Source organism: Ascaphus truei, chromosome 13 (assembly GCF_040206685.1).
Source record: "Ascaphus truei isolate aAscTru1 chromosome 13, aAscTru1.hap1, whole genome shotgun sequence".
NCBI classification, from domain to species: Eukaryota; Metazoa; Chordata; class Amphibia; order Anura; family Ascaphidae; genus Ascaphus; species Ascaphus truei.
Genome location: NC_134495.1, coordinates 36,206,803 through 36,232,116, shown reverse-complemented (window position 1 = coordinate 36,232,116; position 25,314 = coordinate 36,206,803). Strand labels below are relative to the sequence as shown.

Sequence of the window (25,314 nt, the reverse complement as noted above, 5' to 3'; positions counted from 1 at the left end):
TAGTGGCCATCAGCGATAACCCCCAGATTAAGCTCACTTTCTAGATCAACACAGAAACAGGAGAGGTCCTGTAAAAAAAAAAAAAAAACCAATTCTTTAATTTTTAAGACAATTTGCAAGTAAGATTAACCTCTGACATGCCAGATTTATTCAAATACTTAATATTTCATGGCATTTCCATTACAGGGGTAAATGGCTTTAATGGGTTAACTGTGTGGAATCCTGGGTTAGAAGTAGCCCAATGCACACGTCATTTAAAACGCCCTGCCATGAAGGGCCAGAATATAATAACGTGCAGAGCGATATAATAACACGTAAACTGATACAGCTCAACCCCGTTATAATGCGATCCGCTACAACGCGGATCCGCTTATTACGCATTGCAAGCGTGGCTCCCAATTTTCGTATTTATGAATACTTTACAACACGATTATTGGTGTCTTAAATACTTTATTGTACAATGCATACAATTGTACATTATTTCTAACGCGATCCGCTTATAGTGGATGTGATTCTTTGGACCCCAAGCACAGCGTTATAAGGGGGTTGAGCTGTATAATAACATGCAGAGATATAATAACACGCAGAGAAATATAATAACATGCAGTGCGGTATAATAACATGCAGAGAGCTATAATAACAAGCAATGCGGTATAATAACACGCAAAACGACATAATAACATGCATATATAATAACATGTACACTACCGACACACTTTATTGAAGTGTGGTCGGTACCGCAAGCCAGGAAATCTCCCGGCTTGCTAGTGGCCGCCCCTCGGCGTGCCGCGCGTCATAGACGCGCGGTCACGCGTCATCGGGAGCGTGCGCCCGCTGCACGCGTGTCCAGGGGCTCCCCGAGGGAGCCCTGGTGTCCCGCGATCGCGGGACAGCGGCAGGGGGTTCCGGGGGACCCGGCGGACCCGGCAGCGGTAGGGAGAGCGCCCCGATCGGAGGGCGCTCTTCCGCTGCTTCGGCGTGCGCCCGTCACACTCGGGCGCGCGCCAGGCTACTGCTGCGGCACAGAACGGGCAAATGCTCGAATAAACTGTGCCGCAGCAGTAGAGAGATATAATAACATACAGAGAGATACAGTTAGGTCCGGAAATATTTGGACACTGACACAATTTTCATAATTTTGGCTCTGTACGCCACCACAATGGATTTGAAATGAAACAACCGAGATGCAATAGAAGTGCAGACTTTCAGCTTTAATTCAAGGGGTTGACCAAAAATATCGTATGAAACGTTTAGGAATTGCAACTATTTTCATACACAGTCCCCTTATTTCAGGGGCTCAAATGTAATTGGACAAATTAACACAATAATAAATAAAATGTTCATTTTTAATGACTGCTTGAAGTCTGGAACGCATGGACATCACCAAACGCTGGGTTTCCTCCTTTGTGATGCTTTGCCAGGCCTTTACTGCAGCTGTCTTCAGTTGTTGTTTGTTCGTTGGTCTTTCTGCTTTAAGTTTTGTCTTCAGCAAGTGAAATGCATGCTCGATCGGGTTGAGATCAGGTGATTGACTCGGCCATTGCAGAATATTCCACTTCTTTGCCTTAAAAAACTCCTGGGTTGCTTTCGCAGTATGTTTAGGGTCAATGTCCATCTGTAAAGTGAAGCGCCGTCCAATCAACTTCGCTAAATTTGGCTGAATCTGAGCAGACAATATATCCCTATACACTTCAGAATTCATCCGGCTGCTTCTGTGTTCTGTCACATCATCAATAAACACTAGTGACCCAGTGCCATGGTAAGCCATGCATGCCCATGCCATCACACTGCCTCCACCGTGTTTTACAGATGAAGTGGTATGCTTCGGATCATGAGCCGTTCCAAACATTCTCCATACTTTTTTCTTCCCATCATTCAGGTACAGGTTGATCTTAGTTTCATCTGTCCAAAGAATGCTGTTCCAGAACTGGGCTGGCTTTTTAGATATTGTTTGGCAAAGTCTAATCTGGTCTTTCTATTCTTGAGGCTTATGAATGGTTTGCACCTTGTGGTGAACCCTCTGTATTTGCTCTCGTGAAGTCTTCTCTTTATGGTAGACTTGGATAATGATATGCCTACCTCCTGGAGAGTGTTCTTCACTTGGCTGGATGTTGTGAAGGGATTTTTCTTTACCATGGAAAGGATCCTACGATCATCCACCACTGTTGTCTTCCGTGGACGTCCAGGCCTTTTTGTGTTGCTGAGCTCACCCGTGCGTTCTTTTTTTCTCAGAATGTACCAAACTGTTGGTTTGGCCACTCCTAATGTTCCTGCTATCTCTCTGATGGATTTTCTTTTTCTTTGCAGCCTAAGGATGTCCTGTTTCACTTGCATTGAGAGCTCCTTTGACCCCATGTTGTGGGTTCACAGCAACAGCTTCCAAATGCGAATGCCACACCTGGAATCAACTCCAGACCTTTTACCTGCTGAATTGATGATGAAATAACGAAGGAATAGCCCACACCTGTCCATGAAACAGCTTTTGGGTCAATTGTCCAATTACTTTTGGTCCCTTGAAAAAGAGGGGGCTACATATTACAGAGATGTAATTCCTACACCCTTCCTCCAATTTGGATGTGAATATCCTCAAATTAAAGCTGATAGACTGCACTTTAAGCCCATATTCATTATTTTACTGTAACTTGAATTTATTTTGGTACACAGCCGAAAACACAAAACTTGTATCAGTGTCCAATTATTTCCGGACCTAACTATATATATATATGTATATAGCTGTATGTATGTACTGTATGTATGTATATATAGCTGTATGCATGATATAATAACACGCAAAGATATAATAACTCGCAGAGCGATATAATAACACGCAGAAAGATATAATAACACGCAGAGAGATATAATACCACGCAGAGAGATATAATAACATGCAGAGAGATATAATAACACGCAGAGAGATATAATAACACGCAGAGATATAATAACACGCAGAGAGATATAATAACACGCAGAGATATAATAACACGCAGAGATATAATAACACGCAGAGAGATATAATAACACGCAGATATAATAGCAAGAAACACAGAAGGCAAGTCACTTCTAAAAGTACTTCTATGCTTTCAACACAGAGTGTTAAGTTGCAGAGCTTATGTTTATGCGTATCATCACTAGCTACAGGGACTCCCGAGTAAAACTTGACAGCGATGTTGGAGCTGTGCTGTTTGAATTCAAACAGCGTTCATATGGTAGTTTATTAGATTAGGGAATCCCCCCATTCTCCCTGCATACTTACCACTGTTAGTAACGGTTTATTAGAGACTCTGCTGTCTACACGGGCGTTGTGTTGTTCTCATTTCATGCTGTATTTACCCTATTGCTGGGGCTAGGTTATATTGGTCTGATTACCAGATTGTTTGGTGATCGACTGTGTGTAAAATCTTAAATTTGCAATTTGAGCAGGATAGTTTTTTACAGATTTACACTCAATATAACCGGAATTAGCTACATCTACACCACGTGTTAGTTTTTTTTTTCATTTTTATATTTTTCACTTTGTCGCCTTTGTGTTTCACGTTGAATAGTCACTATAAAATTAAATTAAATTATTAGTGTGGAGTGCACCACAAATGTACATTCTGTGAGTGATCTGGTGATGCGTCACCAATTTTCACTCAATTGTTAATGAGATATAATAACAGGCAGAGATATAATAACACGCAGAGATATAATAACACGCAGAGAGATATAATAACACGCAGAGAGATATAATAACACGCAGAGATATAATAACACGCAGAGATATAATAACACGCAGAGATATAATAACACGCAGAGAGATATAATAACACGCAGAGAGATATAATAACAGGCAGAGATATAATAACACGCAGAGAGATATAATAACACGAAGAGAGATATAATAACACGCAGAGAGATATAATAACACGCAGAGATATAATAACACGCAGAGATATAATAACGCGCAGAGATATAATAACACGCAGAGATATAATAACATGCAGAGTGTGATAATACCATAGAACAATGTGCAGATTATCCCTTCATTGCCAGAGAGGATAACTGTGATCTCAATTCCTAATCTCAAAGCATCCCCCAATTCAGGTATCCCCCCCTCACACAAGAGTCAGATACCCCCCTCCCCCAGGAGTCAGATAAACATACAGGGGTCAGATGCCCCCTCCGCCCTCATACAGCAGATACCCCCCCTCATACAGGGGTCAGATACCGCATCCACCGTCATACAGGGATCAAATACCGTCCTCCCCCTCACACAAGTGTCAGTAACCCCCTCCCCAATTATACAGGGGTCAGATGTTCCTCCCCCCCTCAGACTGAGATCAGATACCCCCTCCCCCTCATACAGGGATCAGATACCCTCCTCCCCCCCTCATACAGGGGTCAGATACCCCACTCCCCCCTCATTCAGGGATAAGATACCCTCCTCCCGCCTTCATACAAGGGTCAGATACCCCCGTCCCCCATTATACTGGGGTCAGATACCCCCCTCCCCCCTACAACAGGGATCAGATACCCCCTCCCCCCTCATACAGGGAACAGATAGCCTCCTCTCCCCTCATACAAGGGTCAGATACCCCCCCATTATACAGGGGTCAAATACCCCCCTCCCCCCTTCATACAGGGGTCAAATACCCCCCTCCCCCTTCATACAGGGATCACATACCCTCCTCCCCCACCTCATACAGGGATCGGATACCCCCTCCCCCCCTCATACAGGGGTCAAATACCCCCCTCCCCCCTTCATACAGGGATCAGATACCCTCCTCCCCCCCTCATACAGGGATCAGATACCACCTCCCCCACTCATACAGGGGTCAGATACCCCCCTCACCCTCATTTAGGGATCAGATACCCTCCTCTCCTCCTCATACAAGGGTCAGATACCCCCCCCCCATTATACAGGGATCAGATACCCCCTCCCCCCTCATACAAGGGTCAGATACCCCCTCCCCATTATACAGGGTTCAGATACATCCCTCCTCCCTCATACTGGGGGTCAGATACCTCCTCCCTCCTCATACTGGGGGTCAGATACCCCCTCCCCCTCATACAGGGATCAGACACACCCCCTCCCCTCATACAGGGGTCAGATACCCCCTCCCCCTCATACAGGGATCAGACACCCCCCCTCCCCTCATACAGGGGTCAGATACCCCCTCCCCCTCATACAGGGATCAGATACCCCCCCCTCCCCTCATACAGGGGTCAGATCTCTCTTCCCCCTCCATACCGGGGTCATATAACTCTTCCCCCTCCATACCGGGGTCATATACCTCTTCCCCCTCCATACCGGGGTCATATACCTCTTCCCCCTCCATACCGGGTTCATATACCTCTTCCCCCTCCATACCGGGGTCATATACCTCTTCCCCCTCCATACCGGGTCATATACCTCTTCCCCCTCCATACCGGGGTCATATACCTCTTCCCCCTCCATACCGGGGTCATATACCTCTTCCCCCTCCATACCGGGTCATATACCTCCTCCCCCTCATACAGAGATCAGATACCCGTTCCCCCCTCACACAGGGGTCAGATACCCTCTTCCCCCCTCATACAGGACTCAGATACCCCCCCCCCCCTCATAGACGGATCAGATACCCCCCTCCCCTCATGCAGGGGTCATATAACCCCTCCCCCCTCATACAGTGGTCAGGCACCCCCTCCCCCCTCATACAGTGGTCAGGCACCCCCTCCCCCTTCATACAGGGATCCGATACCTCCTCCCCCTCATACAGGGGTCAGATATCCCCTCCCCCTCATACAGGGATCAGATACCTGTGTGGGGGGGAGGTGTGTGTGTGGGGGGGGGGGGGGGAGGTGTGTGTGGGGGGGGAGGTGTGTGTGTGTGGGGGGGAGGTGTGTGTGTGGGGGGGTGTATGTAAGTGTGGGGGGAGGGAGGTGTGTGTGGGGGGGAGGGAGGTGTGTGTGGGGGGGAGGTGTGTGCGAGTGGGAGAGAGGTGTGTGGGGGGGAGTGGGGGGAGGTGTGTGTGGGGGGGAGTGAGGTGTATGTGTGTGGGGAGGTGTGCGGAGGGGAGGGAGGTGTATGTGTGTGGGGGGGGGGGGAGAGGTGTGTGTGGGGGGGAGAGGTGTGTAGGGGGGGAGAGGTGTGTGGGGGGAGGGAGGTGTGTGTGGTGGGGGAGGGAGCTGTATTTGGAGGGAGGGAGCTGTATGTGTGTGTGGGGGGGAGGGAGGCATACTGTATGTGTGTATGGTAGGAGAGGTGTGTGTGTGGGGAGGAGAGGTGTATGTGTGTGTGGGGAGGGGGAGGGAGGCATATGTGTGTGTGGGGGGAGGGATGTGTATGTGTGTGTGGGGAGGGGGAGGGAGGCGTATGTGTGTGTGGGGGGGAGGGTGGTGTATGTGTGTGGGGAGGGGGAGGGAGGCGTATGTGTGTGTGTGGGTGGGAGGGAGGTGTATGTGTGTGTGGGGAGGGGGAGGGAGGTGCATGTGTGTGTGGGGAGGGGGAGGGAGGCGTATGTGTGTGTGTGGGGGGGAGGGAGGTGTATGTGTGTATGGGGAGGGGGAGGGAGGTGTATGTGTGTGTGGGGAGGGGGAGGGAGGCGTATGTGTGTGTGGGGAGGGGGAGGGAGGTGTATGTGTGTGTGGGGCAGGGAGGTGTATGTGTGTGTGGGGAGGGGGAGGGAGGCATATGTGTGTGTGGGGGGAGGGATGTGTATGTGTGTGTGGGGAGGGGGAGGGAGGCGTATGTGTGTGTGGGGGGGAGGGTGGTGTATGTGTGTGGGGAGGGGGAGGGAGGCGTATGTGTGTGTGTGGGTGGGAGGGAGGTGTATGTGTGTGTGGGGAGGGGGAGGGAGGTGCATGTGTGTGTGGGGAGGGGGAGGGAGGCGTATGTGTGTGTGTGGGGGGGAGGGAGGTGTATGTGTGTATGGGGAGGGGGAGGGAGGTGTATGTGTGTGTGGGGAGGGGGGCGTATGTGTGTGTGGGGAGGGGGAGGTGTATGTGTGTGTGGGGGAGGGAGGTGTATGTGTTTGTGGGGGGGAGGGGGAGGTGTATGTGTGTGGGGGAGGGAGGTGTATGTGTGTGGGGAGGGGGAGGGAGGTGTATGTGTGTGGGGGGAGGGAGGTGTATGTGTGTGGGGAGGGGGAGGGAGGTGTATGTGTGTGGGGAGGGGGAGGGAGGCGTATGTGTGTGTGGAGGGGAGGGCGGTGTATGTGTGTGTGGGGGGGAGGGGAGGTGTATGTGTGTGTGGAGGGGAGGGAGTGTATGTGTGTGTGGAGGTGTGGTGTGAGGGAGGTGTATGTGTGTGTGGGGGAGGGAGGTGTATGTGTGTGGGGGGAGGGAGGTGTATGTGTGGGGGGGGAGGTGTATGTGTGTGGGGAGGGAGGTGTATGTGTGTGGGGAGGGGTGGGAGGTGTATGTGTGTGTGGGGAGGGGAGGGAGGGTGTATGTGTGTGTGGGGGGAGGGAGGTGTATGTGTGTGGGGAGGGGAGGGTGGTGTATGTGTGTGTGGGGGGAGGGCGGTGTATGTGTGTGGGGGGGGAGGGAGGCGTATGTGTGTGTGGAGGGGAGGGTGGTGTATGTGTGTGTGGGGGGGAGTGTATGTGTGTGTGGGGGGAGGGAGGCGTATGTGTATGGGGGGGAGGGAGGTGTATGTGTGTGTGGGGGAGGGAGGTGTATGTGTGTGGGGAGGGGGAGGGAGGTGTATGTGTGTGTGGGGAGGGGGAGGGAGGTGTATGTGTGTGTGGGGGGGAGGGAGGTGTATGTGTGTGGGGAGGGGGAGGGTGGTGTATGTGTGTGTGGGGGGGAGGGAGGTGTATGTGTGTGGGGGGGGAGGGAGGTGTATGTGTGTGTGGGGGGAGGGAGGCGTATGTGTATGGGGGGAGGGAGGTCTATGTGTGTGTGGGGGGAGGGAGGCGTATGTGTATGGGGGGGGGAGGGAGGTGTATGTGTGTGTGGGGGGGAGGGAGGCGTGTGTGTATGGGGGGGGAGGGAGGTGTATGTGTGTGTGGGGGAGGGAGGCGTGTGTGTATGGGGGGGGAGGGAGGTGTATGTGTGTGTGGGGGAGGGAGGCGTGTGTGTATGGGGGGGAGGGAGGTGTATGTGTGTGTGGGGGGGAGGGAGGCGTATGTGTGTGGGGGGGGGGGAGTTTTTTTACTGGATTTGGAAATACATGAAACCCATGTGATCATTACGCAATGTGTGAACTCCCCCGTACAAGGGCAGAAATACCCACTCACATATACACAAACACACACACACACACACACACACACAATCACTACACACACACACAAATATATACACACACACAATCACTACACCCACATACACACAAATATATACACACACACACAATCACTACACCCACATACACACAAATATATATATACACACACACACACACACACACACAATCACTACACCCACATACACACAAATATATACACACACACACACACACAATCACTACACCCACATACACACAAATATATACACACACAATCACTACACCCACATACACACAAATATATATACTGTACACACACACAATCACTACACCACATACACACAAATATATATACACACACACACACACAATCACTACACCCACATACACACAAATATATACACACACACACACACACACACACACACACACACAATCACTACACCCACATACACACAAATATATACACACACACACACACACACACCCGTACACACCCGTACACCCACACAAAAAAATAAATATATATATATATATATATATATACTTGTACGGTACACACACATAATAAACAAAATATTTAGGCACGCGTACGCCACATGAGTCACACACATTGTGTAACGTGTCAGGAGGTTGGAACATGTTTGGTATGGCGTGTAATATGGGGGCGTTAGAAACCCGCCGTAACTCATCATACACAGCCCCCCGAGACAGGATCGGGGAGGGGCTCACCACCCTCATATACACAGCGCACAATACACAGGGAATATACATAACGTACAATACAGTGTGTATGCACAACGCACAATACACAAGACACAGGATATATACACAACGCGAAATACACAGTGCACAATACACAGGATATATATACAGCGCACAATACACAGTGTATATACACAACACACAATACACAACGCACAATACACAGGATATATACACAATGCACAATACACAAGATATATACACAATGCACAATACACAGGATATATACACAATGCACAATACACAGGCTATATACACAACGCAAAATACACCGTGTATATACACAACACACAATACACTGGATATATATACAGCACATAATAATAAAATGATTAACCCCTTCCCTGCCAGAGACACGCAGGGCAATTATTAACCCCTTCCCTGCCAGAGACATGCAGGGCAATGATTAACCCCCTTCCCTGCCGGAAACATGCAGGGCAATGATTAACCCCTTCCCCGCCAGAGACACGCAGAGCAATGATTAACCCCTTCCCTGCCAGAGACATGCAGGGCAATGATTAACCCCTTCCCCGCCAGAGACATGCAGGGCAATGATTAACCCCTTCCCTGCCAGAGACCTGCAGGGCAATGATTAACCCCTTCCCTGCCAGAGACCTGCAGAGCAATGATTAACCCCTTCCCTTCCAGAGACATGCAGAGCAATGATTAACCCCTTCCCTGCCAGAGACATGCAGGGCAATGATTAACCCCTTCCCCGCTAGAGACATGCAGGGCAATGATTAACCCCTTCCCTGCCAGAGACCTGCAGAGCACTGATTAACCCCTTCCCTGCCGGAGCTCAGAAGATGGAAACGCCAGATAAATACAAGTAGGTGGATTTCTCATCTTACAACAATTCCTATAATTACAGCAGGAAACTGGAGCCGGGGCTAGGGGGAGGCAGGGGGGAGAATAAGAGAAGGGGGGGGCGAGTAAGAGAAGGGGGAGAGTAAGAGAAGGGGGCGAGAGTAAGAGAAGGGGGGGGGAGAGTAAGAGAAGGGGGGGAGAATAAGAGACGGGGGGGGGAGTAAGAGAAGGGGGAGAGTAAGAGAAGGGGGCGAGAGTAAGAGAAGGGGGGGGCGAGAGTAAGAGAAGGGGGGGAGAGTAAGAGAAGGGGGGGGGAGTAAGAGAAGGGGGAGAGAGAGTAGAGAGGGGGGGGAGAGGAGAGAAGAGGGGGAGAAGTAAGAGAAGGGGGGAGAGTAGAGAAGGGGGGAGAGTAAGAGAAGGGAGGGGGAGAGTAAGAGAAGGAGGGGAGAGTAAGAGAAGGGGGAGAGGGAGAGGAGAGTAAGAGAAGGGGGGGGGAGACAGGAGGGAGGGGGGAGGTAAGAGAAGGGGGGAGAGTAAGAGAAGGGGGAGAGTAAGAGAAGGGGGAGAGTAAGAGAAGGGGGGAGAGTAAGAGAAGGGGGGAGAGTAAGAGAAGGGGGGAGAGTAAGAGAAGGGGGGAGAGTAAGAGAAGGGGGGAGAGTAAGAGAAGGGGGGAGAGTAAGAGAAGGGGGGGAGAGTAAGAGAAGGGGGGGGGAGTAAGAGAAGGGGGGGAGAGTAAGAGAAGGGGGGAGAGTAAGAGAAGGGGGGGGAGAGTAAGAGAAGGGGGGAGAGTAAGAGAAGGGGGGGAGAGTAAGAGAAGGGGATGGGAGAGTAAGAAAGGGGGGGAGAGTAAGAGAAGGGGGGGGGAGAGTAAGAGAAGGGGGGAGAGTAAGAGAAGGGGGGGAGAGAGAGAAGCAGAGAGGAGGGGAGAGTGTAAAGAGAGGAGGAAGCATGAGAGAGAGGGGGGAAAGAGTGAGGGGAAGGGAGGGGAGATAGGAAGGGAAGAAAGAGGGGATAGTGAGAGAGGGGGAAGTGAGTGAGGGGGAGAGAAGTGAGATAGGAGGGGGAGAGAGAATGAGAGAGGAGGCAAGAGAGTGAGAGAGAGAGAGTGATGGGCGAGAGAATGAGAGGGGGAAGCGAGAGAGAGCGAGAGATAGAGGGAGGGGAGACAATGGGAGAGAGAGAGGAAGAGAGAGACAGGGGGCAAGAGAGGGATGGATGAGAAGAAGAGAGTGGGAGAGAGAGAAGGAGAGAGGGGCGAGTGGGAGAGAAAGAGAGGAGAGAGGTGGATAGAGAGGAGAGTGGGGTGGGAGAGAGGGTGAGAGAGAGAAGGAGAGAGGGGCCGGAGAGAGTGGGAGAGAAAGAGAAGGAGAGAGGTGGAGAGAGGGAGAGAGGGAGAGAAGGAGAGAGAGGGAGAGAAGGAGAGAGGGAGAGAGGGAGAGAAGGAGAGAGGGGAAGAGAGTGAGAGGAGGGAGGGGGAGAGAGTGAGAGGAGGGAGGGGGAGAGAGTGAGAGGAGGGAGGGGGAGAGAGTGAGAGGAGGGAGGGGGAGAGAGTGAGAGGAGGGATGGGGAGAGAGTGAGAGGAGGGAGGGGGAGAGAGTGAGAGGAGGGAGGGGGAGAGTAAGAGGGGGGGGGAAGAGTAAGAGAAGGGGGGGAGAGTAAGAGAAGGGGGGGAAGAGTAAGAGAAGGGGGGAAGAGTAAGAGGGGGAAGAGTAAGAGAAGGGGGGGAGAGTAAGAGAAGGGGGAGGGAGAGTAACAAAAGGGGGGGGAGAAAGAGAAGGGGGGAGAGTAAGAGAAGGGGGGAAGACTAAGAGAAGGGGGGAAGAGTAAGAGAAGGGGGAGAGTAAGAGAAGGGGGGGAGAGTAAGAGAAGGGGGGAGAGTAAGAGAAGGGGGGAGAGAGAGAAGCAGAGAGGAGGGGAGAGTGTAAAGAGAGGAGGGAGCATGAGAGAGAGGGGGGAAATAGTGAGGGAAGGGAGGGGAGATAGGAAGGGAAGAAAGAGGGGATAGTGAGAGAGGGGGAAGTGAGTGAGGGGGAGAGAAGTGAGATAGGAGGGGGAGAGAGAATGAGAGAGGAGGCAAGAGAGTGAGAGAGAGAGAGAGTGATGGGCGAGAGAATGAGAGGGGGAAGCGAGAGAGAGAGATAGAGGGAGGGGAGACAATGGGAGAGAGAGAGGAAGAGAGAGACAGGGGGCAAGAGAGGGAGGGATGAGAAGAAGAGATTGGGAGAGAGAGAAGGAGAGAGGGGCGAGTGAGAGAGAAAGAGAGGAGAGAGGTGGAGAGAGAGGAGAGTGGGGTGGGAGAGAGGGTGAGAGAGAGAGAAGGAGAGAGGGGCCGGAGAGAGTGGGAGAGAAAGAGAAGGAGAGAGGTGGAGAGAGGGAGAGAAGGAGAGAGAGGGAGAGAAGGAGAGAGGGAGAGAAGGAGAGAGGGGGAGAGAGTGAGAGGAGGGAGGGGGAGAGAGTGAGAGGAGGGAGGGGGAGAGAGTGAGAGGAGAGAGGGGGAGAGAGTGAGAGGGAGGGGGAGAGAGTGAGAGGAGGGAGGGGGAGAGAGTGAGAGGAGGGAGGGGGAGAGAGTGAGAGGAGGGAGGGGGAGAGAGTGAGAGGAGGGAGGGGGAGAGAGTGAGAGGAGGGAGGGGGCGCACACAAGGAAGATGCTTTGTTCTGGAGTTGTGTACAACCCGAGTTCACAGTGTATATTAATTACCTCATACTCATATACACACTGCTCAGTGCCGGGACAGCGGGAGTAGGGCGAGTTACCCCATATAGTATAGCAACAGCGGGAGTAGGGCGTGTTACCCCATATAGTATAGTAACAGCTGGAGTAGGGCGAGTTACCCCATATAGTATAGTAATAGCGGGTGTAGGGCGTGTTACCCCATATAGTGTAGTAACAGCTGGAGTAGGGCGTGTTACCCCATATAGTATAGCAACAGCGGGAGTAGGGCGTGTTACCCCATATAGTATAGCAACAGCGGGAGTAGGACGAGTTACCCCATATAGTATAGCAACAGTGGGAGTAGGGACAGTTACCCCATATAGTATAGTAAAAGTGAGAGTAGGGCATGTTACCCCATATAGTATAGTAACAGCTGGAGTAGGGCGAGTTACCCCATATAGTATAGTAACAGCTGGAGTAGGGCATGTTACCCCATATAGTATAGTAACAGCGGGAGTAGGGCGAGTTACCCCATATAGTATAGTAACAGTGGGAGTAGGGCGTGTTGCCCCATATATTATAGTAACAGTGAGAGTAGGGCGAGTTACCCCATATAGTATAGTAACAGTGGGAGTAGGGCGTGTTGCCCCATATATTATAGTAACAGTGAGAGTAGGGCGAGTTACCCCATATAGTATAGTAACAGCGGGAGTAGGGCGTTACCCCATATAGTATAGTAAGAGCGGGAATAGGGCGAGTTACCCCATATAGTGTAGTAACAGCGGGAGTAGGGCGAGTTACCCCATATAGTGTAGTAACAGCGGGAGTAGGGCGAGTTACCCCACATAGTGTAGTAACAGCGGGAGTAGGGCGAGTTACCCCATATAGTGTAGTAACAGCGGGAGTAGGGCGAGTTACCCCACATAGTGTAGTAACAGCGGGAGTAGGGCGAGTTACCCCATATAGTATAGTAACAGCGGGAGTAGGGCGAGTTACCCCATATAGTGTAGTAACAGCGGGAGTAGGGCGAGTTACCCCATATAGTATAGTAACAGCGGGAGTAGGGTGAGTTACCCCATATACACAACGTTGTTCCAATTCCAGAACAGGAAACAAAATCGTCTCGCCCGCAATTTCCCAATGCGTTTTACATCTGGGTCACTTACGTACGCCCCAAAAAGACCACCCCCCCACCCATCTGTGCACAAACCCCATACACCAGCCCACCCCCAGAATCCTCTGCTGCTGGACCCATTATGTATACCTGCATTGATATAGGACCTCCCATATACCCAGCGCTTTACAGCAGTAACACCCGGGACATAATACCAGACTTTAGGGAAAGGGGTCGCTGCCCCGCAGAACTTACACTCTACAATCCAAAAACCATGGACCAGGGTGTGAGAGCAGAGCACGAGGGCGCCGAATGAGGCCAGAAAGTGCATTATAAATATGAATGGTAATCATGGCAATGTTGGTGTTTAGGCAGCAGCCCCGGAACAACAAAGTATCCGAGCAAAGGTTTCTGTTACTGGATACATTTAATGCAACTTGTTCTCCCTGGAATTTGCCTTGATACACACGACCCCCGGGTAACCCTCATCCTGCAGTGCACATCCTTCCTTCCCAAGTACTCCCAGCGCTCTCTTCTCCCGCCGGGTTTCGGACACGTCCCATCTCTCGCACTTCCGAGCTAAAGTCTCCGCTGCAAGCAGCGGCCCCAGAATTATCCCAGGGGGAACTCCCGGGGGTCAGTCAGCATCGCTCCCCTTCTCTCTCCCCTTCTCTGTCTCTCTCCCCTTCTCTTTCTCTCTCCCTGTCTCTCTCCATTCCTCTCTCCATTCCTCTCTCCATTCCTCTCTCTCTCTCTATCTCCCCTTCGCTCTCCTCCTCTTTCCTCCTTCAAATCAAAACAGCTTTATTGGCATGACAAAAGAACATGTCAGTATTGCCAAAGTGTGAATAACAGGAGGTAGGGTATAATGGTTACACGGTATATGAATAACAGGGGGTAGGGTATAATGATTACACAGTGCATGAATAACAGGGGGTAGGGTATAATGATTACACAGTACATGAATAACAGGGGGTAGGGTATAATGATTACACAGTACATGAATAACAGGGGGTAGGGTATAATGGTTACACGGTATATGAATAACAGGGGGTAGGGTATAATGGTTACACAGTACATGAATAACAGGGAGTAGGGTATAATGGTTACACGGTACATGAATAACAGGGGGTAGGGTATAATGATTACACTGTATATGAATAACAGGGGGTAGGGTATAATGGTTACACAGTACATGAATAATAGGGGGTAGGGTATACTGATTACACAGTACATGAATAACAGGGGGTAGGGTATAATGGTTACACGGTACATGAATAACAGGGAGTAGGGTATAATGGTTACACGGTACATGAATAATAGGGGGTAGGGTATAATGATTACACAGTACATGAATAACAGGGGGTAGGGTATAATGGTTACACAGTGCATGAATAACAGGGGGTAGGGTATAATGATAACACAGTACATGAATAACAGGGGGTAGGGTATAATGGTTACACAGTGCATGAATAACAGGGGTAGGGTATAATGGTTACACAGTGCATGAATAACAGGGGTAGGGTATAATGATTACACAGTACATGAATAACAGGGGGTTGGGTATAATGATTACACAGTACATGAATAATAGGGGGTAGGGTATAATGGTTACACAGTGCATGAATAACAGGGGGTAGGGTATAATGATTACACAGTACATGAATAACAGGGGGTAGGGTATAATGGTTACACAGTGCATGAATAACGGGGGTAGGGTATAATGATTACACAGTTCATGAATAACAGGGGGTAGGGTATAATGGTTACACAGTACATGAATAACAGGGGGTAGGGTATAATGGTTACACAGTACATGAATAACAGGGGGTAGGGTATAATGGTTACACAGTTCATGAATAACAGGGGGTAGGGTATAATGGTTACACAGTGCATGAATAACAGGGGGTAGGGTATAATGATAACACAGTACATGAATAACAGGGGGTAGGGTATAATGGTTACACAGTACATGAATAACAGGGGGTAGGGTATAATGGTTACACAGTTCATGAATAACAGGGGGTAGGGTATAATGGTTACACAGTGCATGAATAACAGGGGGTATGGTATAATGGTTACACAGTGCATGAATAACAGGGGTAGGGTATAATGGTTACACAGTGCATGAATAACAGGGGTAGGGTATAATGGTTACACAGTACATGAATAACAGGGGGTAGGGTATAATGGTTACACAGTGCATGAATAACAGGGGTACGGTATAATGATTACACAGTACATGAATAACAGGGGGTTGGGTATAATGATTACACAGTACATGAATAATAGGGGGTAGGGTATAATGGTTACACAGTGCATGAATAACAGGGGGTAGGGTATAATGATTACACAGTACATGAATAATAGGGGGTAGGGTATAATGGATACACTGTATATGAATAACAGGGGGTATGGTATAATGATTACACTGTATATGAATAACAGGGGGTAGGGTATAATGATTACACAGTACATGAATAACAGGGGGTAGGGTATAATGGTTACACAGTACATGAATAACGGGGTAGGGTATAATGATTACACAGTACATGAATAACAGGAGGTAGGGTATAATGGTTACACTGTACATGAATAACAGGGGGTAGGGTATAATGGTTACACAGTACATGAATAACAGGGGGTAGGGTATAATGGTTACACAGTACATGAATAACAGGGGGTAGGGTATAATGGTTACACAGTACATGAATAACAGGAGGTAGGGTATAATGGTTACACAGTACATGAATAACGGGGTAGGGTATGATGATTACACTGTATATGAATAACGGGGTAGGGTATAATGATTACACAGTACATGAATAACGGGTAGGGTATAATGATTACACAGTACATGAATAACAGAGGGTAGGGTATAATGATTACACAGTACATGAATAACGGGGTTGGGTATAATGATTACACAGTACATGAATAATAGGGGGTAGGGTATAATGGTTACACAGTACATGAATAACGGGGGTAGGGTATAATGGTTACACAGTACATGAATAACGGGGCAGGGTATAATGGTTACACAGTACATGAATAACAGGGGGTAGGGTATAATGATTACATTGTATATGAATAACAGGGGGTATGGTATAATGATTACACGGTACATGAATAACAGGGGGTAGGGTATAATGATTACACAGTACATGAATGATAGGGGGTAGGGTATAATGGTTACACAGTACATGAATAACAGGAGGTAGGGTATAATGATTACATTGTATATGAATAACAGGGGGTATGGTATAATGATTACACGGTACATGAATAACAGGGGGTAGGGTATAATGGTTACACAGTACAGGCATACCCCGGTTTAAGGACACTCACTTTAAGTACACTCGCGAGTAAGTACATATCGTTCAATAGGCAAATGGCAGCTCGCGCATGCGCCTGTCAGCATGTCCTGAACAGCAATACCGGCTCCCTACCTGTACCGAAGCTGTGCGCAAGCGGGGAGACTATAGAGCCTGTTACACATGCGTTATTTACATCTGTTATGCACGTATATGACGATTGCAGTACAGTACATGCATCGATAAGTGGGAAAAGGGAGTGCTTCACTTTAAGTACATTTTCGCTTTACATACATGCTCCGGTCCCATTGCGTACGTTAATGCGGGGTATGCCTGTACATGAATAACAGGAGGTAGGGTATAATGATTACATTGTATATGAATAACAGGGGGTAGGGTATAATGGTTACACGGTACATGAATAACAGGAGGTAGGGTATAATGGTTACACAGTACATGAATAACAGGGAGTAGGGTATAATGGTTACACTGTATATGAATAACAGGGGGTAGGGTATAATGGTTACACAGTACATGAATAATAGGGGGTAGGGAATAATGATTACACAGTACATGAATAACGGGGTAGGGTATAATGATTACACAATACATGAATAATAGGAGGTAGGGTATAATGATTACACAGTACATGAATAACGGGGTAGGGTATAACGATTACACAGCACATGAATAATAGGGGGTAGGGTATAACGATTACGCAGCACATGAATAATAGGGGGTAGGGTATAATGATTACACAATACATGAATAACAGGTGGTAGGGTACAATGATTACACAGTACATGAATAATAGGGGGTAGGGTATAATGATTACACGGTATATGAATAACAGGGGGTAGGGTATAATGATTACACAGTACATGAATAGGGGGTAGGGTATAATGATTACACAGTACATGAATAACAGGGGGTAGGGTATAATGATTACACAGTACATGAATAGGGGGTAGGGTATAATGATTACACAGTACATGAATAATAGGGGGTAGGGTACAATGATTACACAGCACATGAATAATAGGGGGTAGGGTATAATGATTACACGGTACATGAATAGGGGGTTGGGTATAATGATTACACAGTACATGAATAACAGGGGGTAGGGTATAATGATTACACAGTACATGAATAGGGGGTAGGGTATAATGATTACACAGCACATGAATAATAGGGGGTAGGGTACAATGATTACACAGCACATGAATAATAGGGGGTAGGGTATAATGATTACACGGTACATGAATAGGGGGTTGGGTATAATGATTACACAGTACATGAATAATAGGGGGTAGGGTATAATGATTACACAGTACATGAATAATAGGTGGTAGGGTACAATGATTACACAGTACATGAATAGGGGGTAGGGTATAATGATTACACAGTACATGAATAACAGGGGGTAGGGTACAATGATTACACAGTACATGAATAGGGGGTAGGGTATAATGATTACACAGTACATGAATAACAGGGGGTAGGGTACAATGATTACACAGTACATGAATAATAGGGGGTAGGGTATAATGATTACACGGTACATGAATAGGGGGTTGGGTATAATGATTACACAGTACATGAATAACAGGGGGTAGGGTATAATGATTACACGGTACATGAATAGGGGGTAGGGTATAATGATTACACAGTACATGAATAACAGGGGGTAGGGTACAATGATTACACAGTACATGAATAGGGGGTAGGGTATAATGATTACACAGTACATGAATAGGGGGTAGGGTATAATGATTACACAGTACATGAATAGGGGGTAGGGTATAATGATTGCACATTACATGAATAATTGGGGCTGGGGTAAAATGATTTACAGTACATAAATTACAGGGGTTAGGGTATAATGATTGCACGGTACATGGGTAACAGTGACACACAGGGATGTGGGCGTCTCTCAGCCTGTGGCAGGTGCGGATATAGTGTGCAGCCAGTTCTGCAGTGGGTTTCATCTTCTCTCAGGAGGATCGCTATTTTTTGGTTCTCTTCTGTATTATTAAAGTTCTGGATAGCAGCAGTGAGTTTCTCTAGGTGGGCACTCCTCACTTCAGAGTGTTGTGTCCAGCGCAGCAGGAAGTGTGTTTCATCTTCTACCTCACCTAGCTCACATCGCTGGCACAGTCTCATCTCCCGGGGCTTCCAGTCCTGTCTGTGCCTGCCTGTTTCTATTTCTAGGCTGTGGGCACTTATTCTGTACTGGTCCAGGGTCTGTCTCTGTTTTGGGTCTTTCGCCTTCAGTAGGTATGGTGCCAGAGTGTATTCTCTCTGTAGGCTGTGGTAGGTCTACAGCTTCTTTGAACGCTGGATATTATTTCCCCATATAGTCACATACTGCTTCTTCATTTCGTTGGCGATTGAGTTGATTTGTTTTTTCGGCAGGTTGTTGATCTGTGTGGGGTTTAGTTCTGGGAGTGAGAGGACAAGTTGTTTGATGGCACAGGGTTAGTGAGGCGGTCCTGGCTTCACATTGCTCTGTAGCAGTAAGACTGTGGATGGCTGGTGTTTAGGTGAGCCCAGCATGTCAGTGCTCTCTTCTGTACAGTGAGCAGTAGAGGAAAGCGGCCCAGCTCAGCCCGGCATGCATTGTTTGATGTACTCCTGTGTACTTGGAGAAGGTGTTTGCAGAATCCCAGATGCAGTATTTCTGTTGGGCTGGTATCCCATTTTGTGGAGTCTGGGTATGTTACAGGGCCCCACACCTCGCTGCCATACAGAAGGATGGGTGTGATGATGCTGTTGAATATTTTCTCCCAGATTCTTATTGGTGGTTTGAGGTGGTACATCTGTTTCCTTATTGCATAAAATGCTCTGCGGGCCTTCTCCTTCAGTGTGTTTATGGCCAGGTTGAATTTCCTCGATGAGCTGATTGTTAGACCAAGGTATGTGTAGCTCGTTGTCTGTTCCAGTGCATTGTCGTCCAGTGTGAATTGCGATATGGTTGTATGTTTTTGAGTCTTTTTCTGGAATACCGTGTGTCTCTGTCTCTCTCTCTGTCTCTCTCTCTGTCTCTCTCTGTCTCTCTCTCACCATCTCCCCCTTTCTCTCATTATGAGGGAAATGTGTTGCTTTGAATCCCTTCCCAAAAAATTATTTCCAGCTTTTAACAGAAATCATGTGTGACCTCAGACCTAGAGGGAGACTTAGCCCAGAACCCAGCCCACAACCAGAGGGAGACCTGGCCCAGAACCCGGCCCACAACCAGAGGGAGACCTGGCCCAGAACCCGGCCCACAACCAGAGGGAGACCTGGGCCAGAACCAGAGGGAGACCTCGCCCAAAACCCAGCCCACAACCAGAGGGAGACCTGGCCCAGAACCAGAGGGAGACCTGGCCCAGAACCCGAGGGAGACCTGGCCCAGAACCCGAGGGAGACCTGGCCCAGAACCCGGCCCACAACCAGAGGGAGACCTAGCCCAAAACCAGAGGGAGACCTAGTCCAAAACCCGGCCCACAACCAGAGGGAGACCTGACCCAGAACCAGAGGGAGACCTAGCCCAAAACCCTGCCCACAACCAGAGGGAGACCTGGCCCAGAACCCGGCCCACAACCAGAGGGAGACCTGACCCAGAACCAGAGGGAGACCTAGCCCACAACCAGAGAGAGACCTGTCCCAGAACCTCTCCCAGAACCAGAGGGAGACCTGGCTCAGAATCTGACCCAGAACCAGAGGGAGACCTGGTCCAGAACCAGTAGGAGACCTGGCCCAGAACCAGAGGGAGACCTGGCCCAGAACCAGGGGGAGACCTGGCCCAGAACCAGAGGGAGACCTAGCCAAAAACCCAGACCTGAACCTGTCCCAGAACCAGAGGGACACCTGGCTCAGAATCTGACCCAGATCCAGAGGGAGACCTGGCCCAGAACCAGGGGGAGACCTGGCTCAGAATCTGACTCAGATCCAGAGGGAGACCTGGCCCAGAACCAGGGGGAGACCTGGCTCAGAACCAGGGGGGGACCTGGCCCAGAACCAGGGGGAGACCTGTCCCAGAACCAGAGGGAGACCTAGCCCAAAACCCAGCCCAGAACCAGAGGGAGACCTGGTCCAGAACCTGTCCCAGAACCAGAGGGGGCCTGGCCCACATCCAGAGGGAGACCTGGCCCAGAACCTGTCCCAGAACCAGAGGGGGCCTGGCCCACATCCAGAGGGAGACCTGGCCCAGAACATGTCCCAGAACCAGAGGTGGCCTGGCCCACATCCAGAGGGAGACCTGGCCCAGAATGACTTTTCCAAGAGGAGGAAGGGAAAACAAAGAGAGAGAGGAGAGGGAGAAAGACAGAGAGAGGGAGAGAGAGAAGGAAAGAGATAGACAGAGAGAAAGAGAGAGACAGAGAGAAAGAGAGAGGGACAGAGAGAGGGACAGAGAGACGGAGGGAGTAGGAAAGAAAGAGATAATTAGAGAGAGAGAGAGAGAGGGAGGGAGAGAACACAAGGAAAGAAGAGTAAAAACAAAAGATTCAATTCAAAGAACAGAAAAGGAGGAACAAATACCTCAGACACAGAGAAAAATGTCCTGAATGCAACGAATCGCCACGAGGACTCTCACCCCGGGGACTCTCATCTCGGGACCACACAAGGACTCTCACCCGAGGACCTCTCACCCGAGGACTCATCCCGGGACCACACAAGGACTCTCACCCGAGGACCTCTCACCCGAGGACTCTCACCCCAGGGACCACACAAGGACTCTCACCCCGGGGACCACACAAGGACTCTCACCCGAGGACCTCTCATTTCAGGACTCTCACCCGAGGACCTCTCATCCCGGGACTCCTCGTCCCGAATAAGGCAGGCCAGGGAATACTTCAAAGACCAGTCACCCCTCGTGTCCCAAGCGACAGCATGCAAAGTGTTACAGGCAGGACAGATATATAAAGAGCAGATGTGTGTTTGTATGTAGTATATATGTAGTGTGTGTGTATATATATATATATATATAGCTCCTCGCCTCCCGGCTGAAATAAGTGTATATAAATATATAAATATATAAAATAAAAAGTTCACTTGTGAGCACATTCACATGTGTTAGGCAGTTCTGCACCCTGCACCCTGCCTTCTATATGTATATACAGTATGTATAATGTGCTCCTCACCTCCGGGCTGAACTTGGCAGTACACGAGCTGTATATAGTACAGAGAAGGAGCCATAGGCAGGGAGCTCTCAGGGAATCCATCCTGTGTGTGAGGGTCTGTGCCTCCCCCTCTCGCCTGAGGGGTTTTATCTGTGGGGCAGATACAGGAAACTTCTCCTTTGTTCTGTCCTCTCTCTCCTCCTCCTCTCAGTCTCTCTCTCTCTAACAGTCTCTCTCTACTCTCCCTTCTCCTCTCAGTCTCTCTCCTCTCTCTCTTACAGTCTCCCTCCCTCCTCCTCCTCTCAGTCTCTCTCTCCTCTCTCTCTAACAGTCTCTCTCTCCTCCTCCTCTCAGTCTCTCTCCTCTCTCTCTTACAGTCTCTCTCCCTCCTCCTCCTCTCAGTCTCTTTCTCCTCTCACTCTTACAGTCTCTCTCCCTCCTCCTCTCAGTCTCTCTCTCACTCTCCTCTCTCTCTAACAGTCTCTCTCTCCTCTCCCTCCTCCTCTCATTCTCTTTCTCCTCTCTCTCTTACAGTCTCTCTCCCTCCTCCTCCTCCTCTCAGTCTCTCTCTCCTCTCTCTCTCTAACAGTCTCTCTCTCCTCTCTCTCTATCAGTCTCTCTCTCCGCTCCCTCCTCCTCTCAGTCTCTTTCTCCTCTCTCTGTCTCTCCCTCCTCCTCTCAGTCTCGTTCTCCTCTCTCTCTTACAGTCTCTCTTTCCCTCCTCCTCTCAGTCTCTTTCTCCTCTCTCTCTCTTACAGTCTCTCTCTCCCTCCTCCTCTCAGTCTCTCTCCAGACTCTCACTCTCTGTCTCTCCCCTCCTCTTTTTCTCTGACTCTCCTCCTTCTCTCTCACTCTTACCGTCTCTTTCTCTCCCTCTCCTCTCTCTCCCCCTTCTTTCTCTCCCTCTCCTCTCTCTCTCCCCTTCTCTCTCTCTCTCTCTCCCTCCCCCTCTCTCTCAGACTGCAGACGTGGTCTGTTCTGTTCTCTACAATTTTGGGAGGAATTGGCAAAAAAGTTAAACTTCTACTCAGTGCTGCCTCCTCCTGGGGGGCCGCAGGCAGAGACCTTAACCCTTCTACCACTCCCTTGCATTCCGTAACCCCTCCCTGCCCGACCCTCTCGCAAAAACGGGGAACATCGCCTAAACGGTGCAAAGTCTTCTTCTTGACCCCGTTTCCCCTCCGGCGTCCCCGTCTCGTGCTTCAAAAACGTGTCACGTCTCGTCTAGAACGCGCGGCCCGTCAGAAAGCATAGCCCACGGGTTCCATGAGCGATCAGCAGGGCTTGTGGCCAAAAGACGTCAGCTAAAGTCTGTAAACCCCCCCCCGAAAAAAAACTTGGGGATCTTAATGTATTTTTTGGGGGGGTTACTGTCTTTAGCCGATGTCTTTTGGCGACGTATACTGCACGTTCGCATTAGGCTGCGCTTATAGTGCGCGGAACGGCGACAATACGACGGAGCGACGTCGCGAAAACTGTTAGCCGGCAAAATTTGATTTTTCGAGGGCTGTCGCGTCACGTGACGGCACTTCAACCAATCAAATGGGCGGAAACACGCGCCGACGCCCGGCGAAATATAACTTTCGCCTGTGGCGACGTCACCCGTCGGGACGCCATCGAACGGCACTATACGCGCGGCCTTGGACTCGTCGCGGTCTTTACGGCGCGGGCCCCCCCTCCTTAACGCCTTGGCTGCTGGACAGGTCCCCACACTCCGGCAGTCGAGGGGTTAACGCAGTCGGAGCGCCCTCCCCCGCCCCTGCCTGGAAACACAACGGACATCTGCTTTGTAGGCAGCGGCGGTCATTTAAAAAACCCTCCGCTCAGCAGCACACGGGGGAGGGGGGGGATATATACATATATATCACCTCCCCCACCCCCCCTAATATCCCATCATGTGTTCCCCCCACAAGACCTGTCTCAGCAAAATGTCTGGGGGAGTTTTCTGCTGAGCTGGGATTTCTCCCCCCCCCTCTCCCTTCTTTGTGACCCCCCATTTCCTGCCTCCCTCCTCTCGCCCACTTTTCCTCCCACGCCCTTCTTATCCCCCCCCCTTTTCCTCTTTAGTCCTTTGTTTCTCTCTCTCTGTTCTTCCTGTTAGATCTCTCACTCTCTCTCCCTATCTCTTCCCATCTCTCTCTCCCTCCTTCACTCCCTCTCATCCCATCTCTCTCTTCGCCTCTCTCCATCCCACCTCTGTCTCTCTCTCTACCCATCTCTCTGTCTCCCTCTCTCCCTCTCCCCTCTGTCTCTCTCTCCCCTCTTCCTCTCTCTTTCCCCATCTCTCTGTCTCCCCGTCTCTCTTTCCCCATCTCTCTGTCTCTCCTCTCCCCCCTTTCTCTCTTCCCCTCCCTCCCCCGTTTCCTTAGACTGACTATAATAAGAAGATACAGAGTGTTTACCCTACCCCAAAGCAGGGACCTCATGCAGCCATATCAGGTGTGCAATCCCAGCAGCATGCGGCACATATATAATGCCCCAGCTTGCCCCTTGGGTGTGAGTAGGAGGAGCTGGGGGCAATTACATGGGGCACAGATATATAAGCCCCAGCTTGCCATCCGAGTGTGAGTAAGAGGAGCTGGGGGCAGTTACATGGTGCACAGATATATTACCCAGCTTGCCCCTTGTGGGGGTGTCAGTAGGAGCTGGGGAAGTTACATGGGGTACATACATAATTAATGCCCCAGCTTGCATCTCTGTGGGTGTCAGTAGTAGGAGCGGGGGGCAGTTACATGGGGCACAGATATAATGCCCCAGCTTGCCTGTCAAGGGGTGTCAGTAAGAGGAGCTGAGGGCAGTTAAATGGGGCACATATATAATACCCCAATTTTCCCCTTGAGGGTGTCAGGGGGAGCTGGGGGCAGTTACATGGAACATAGATAAAATGCCCCACCTTGCAGCTCAGGGGGAGGGTCAGTAGGAGGATCTGGGGCAGTTACACGGGGCACAGATATAATGCCCCAGCTTGCCCCTCTGGGGTGTCAGTAGGAGAAGCTGAGGGCAGTTACACGGGGCACAGATATAATACCCCAGCTTGCCCCTTGGGGGTGTCTGTAGGAGGAGCTGGGGGCGGTTACATGGGGCATAGATAAAATGCCCCAGCTTGCAGCTCAGGGGGAGGGTCAGTAGGAGGATCTGGGGATAGTTACACGGGGCACAGATATAATGCCCCACCTTGCCCATCGACGGTTGTCAGTAGGAGCTGAGGGCAGTTAAACAGTGCAAAGATGTAATGCCCCAACTTGCACCTTGGGGGTCAGTAAGAGGAGCTGGGGGCAGTTACACAAGGCACAGATATAATGCCCCAGCTTGCCTCTTGGGGGTGTCAGTAGGAGGAGCTGGGGCAGTTACATGGGGCACAGATATAA

The 25,314-nt window shown here is 49.9% G+C and overlaps 1 protein-coding gene across 1 annotated transcript in view; it reads right to left on the bottom strand.

The window, feature by feature from the left end:
• The window catches only part of MMP14 (matrix metallopeptidase 14), a 43,680-nt gene extending 20,762 nt beyond the window's left edge, over window positions 1–22,918 (bottom strand). The window contains 1 exon segment of the mRNA XM_075569097.1: window positions 21,968–22,918. Within this exon segment, the coding sequence (XP_075425212.1) occupies window positions 21,968–22,048 (81 nt within the window). The 5' untranslated portion in view covers window positions 22,049–22,918.
• Between the last annotated feature and the right edge of the window lie 2,396 nt (window positions 22,919–25,314).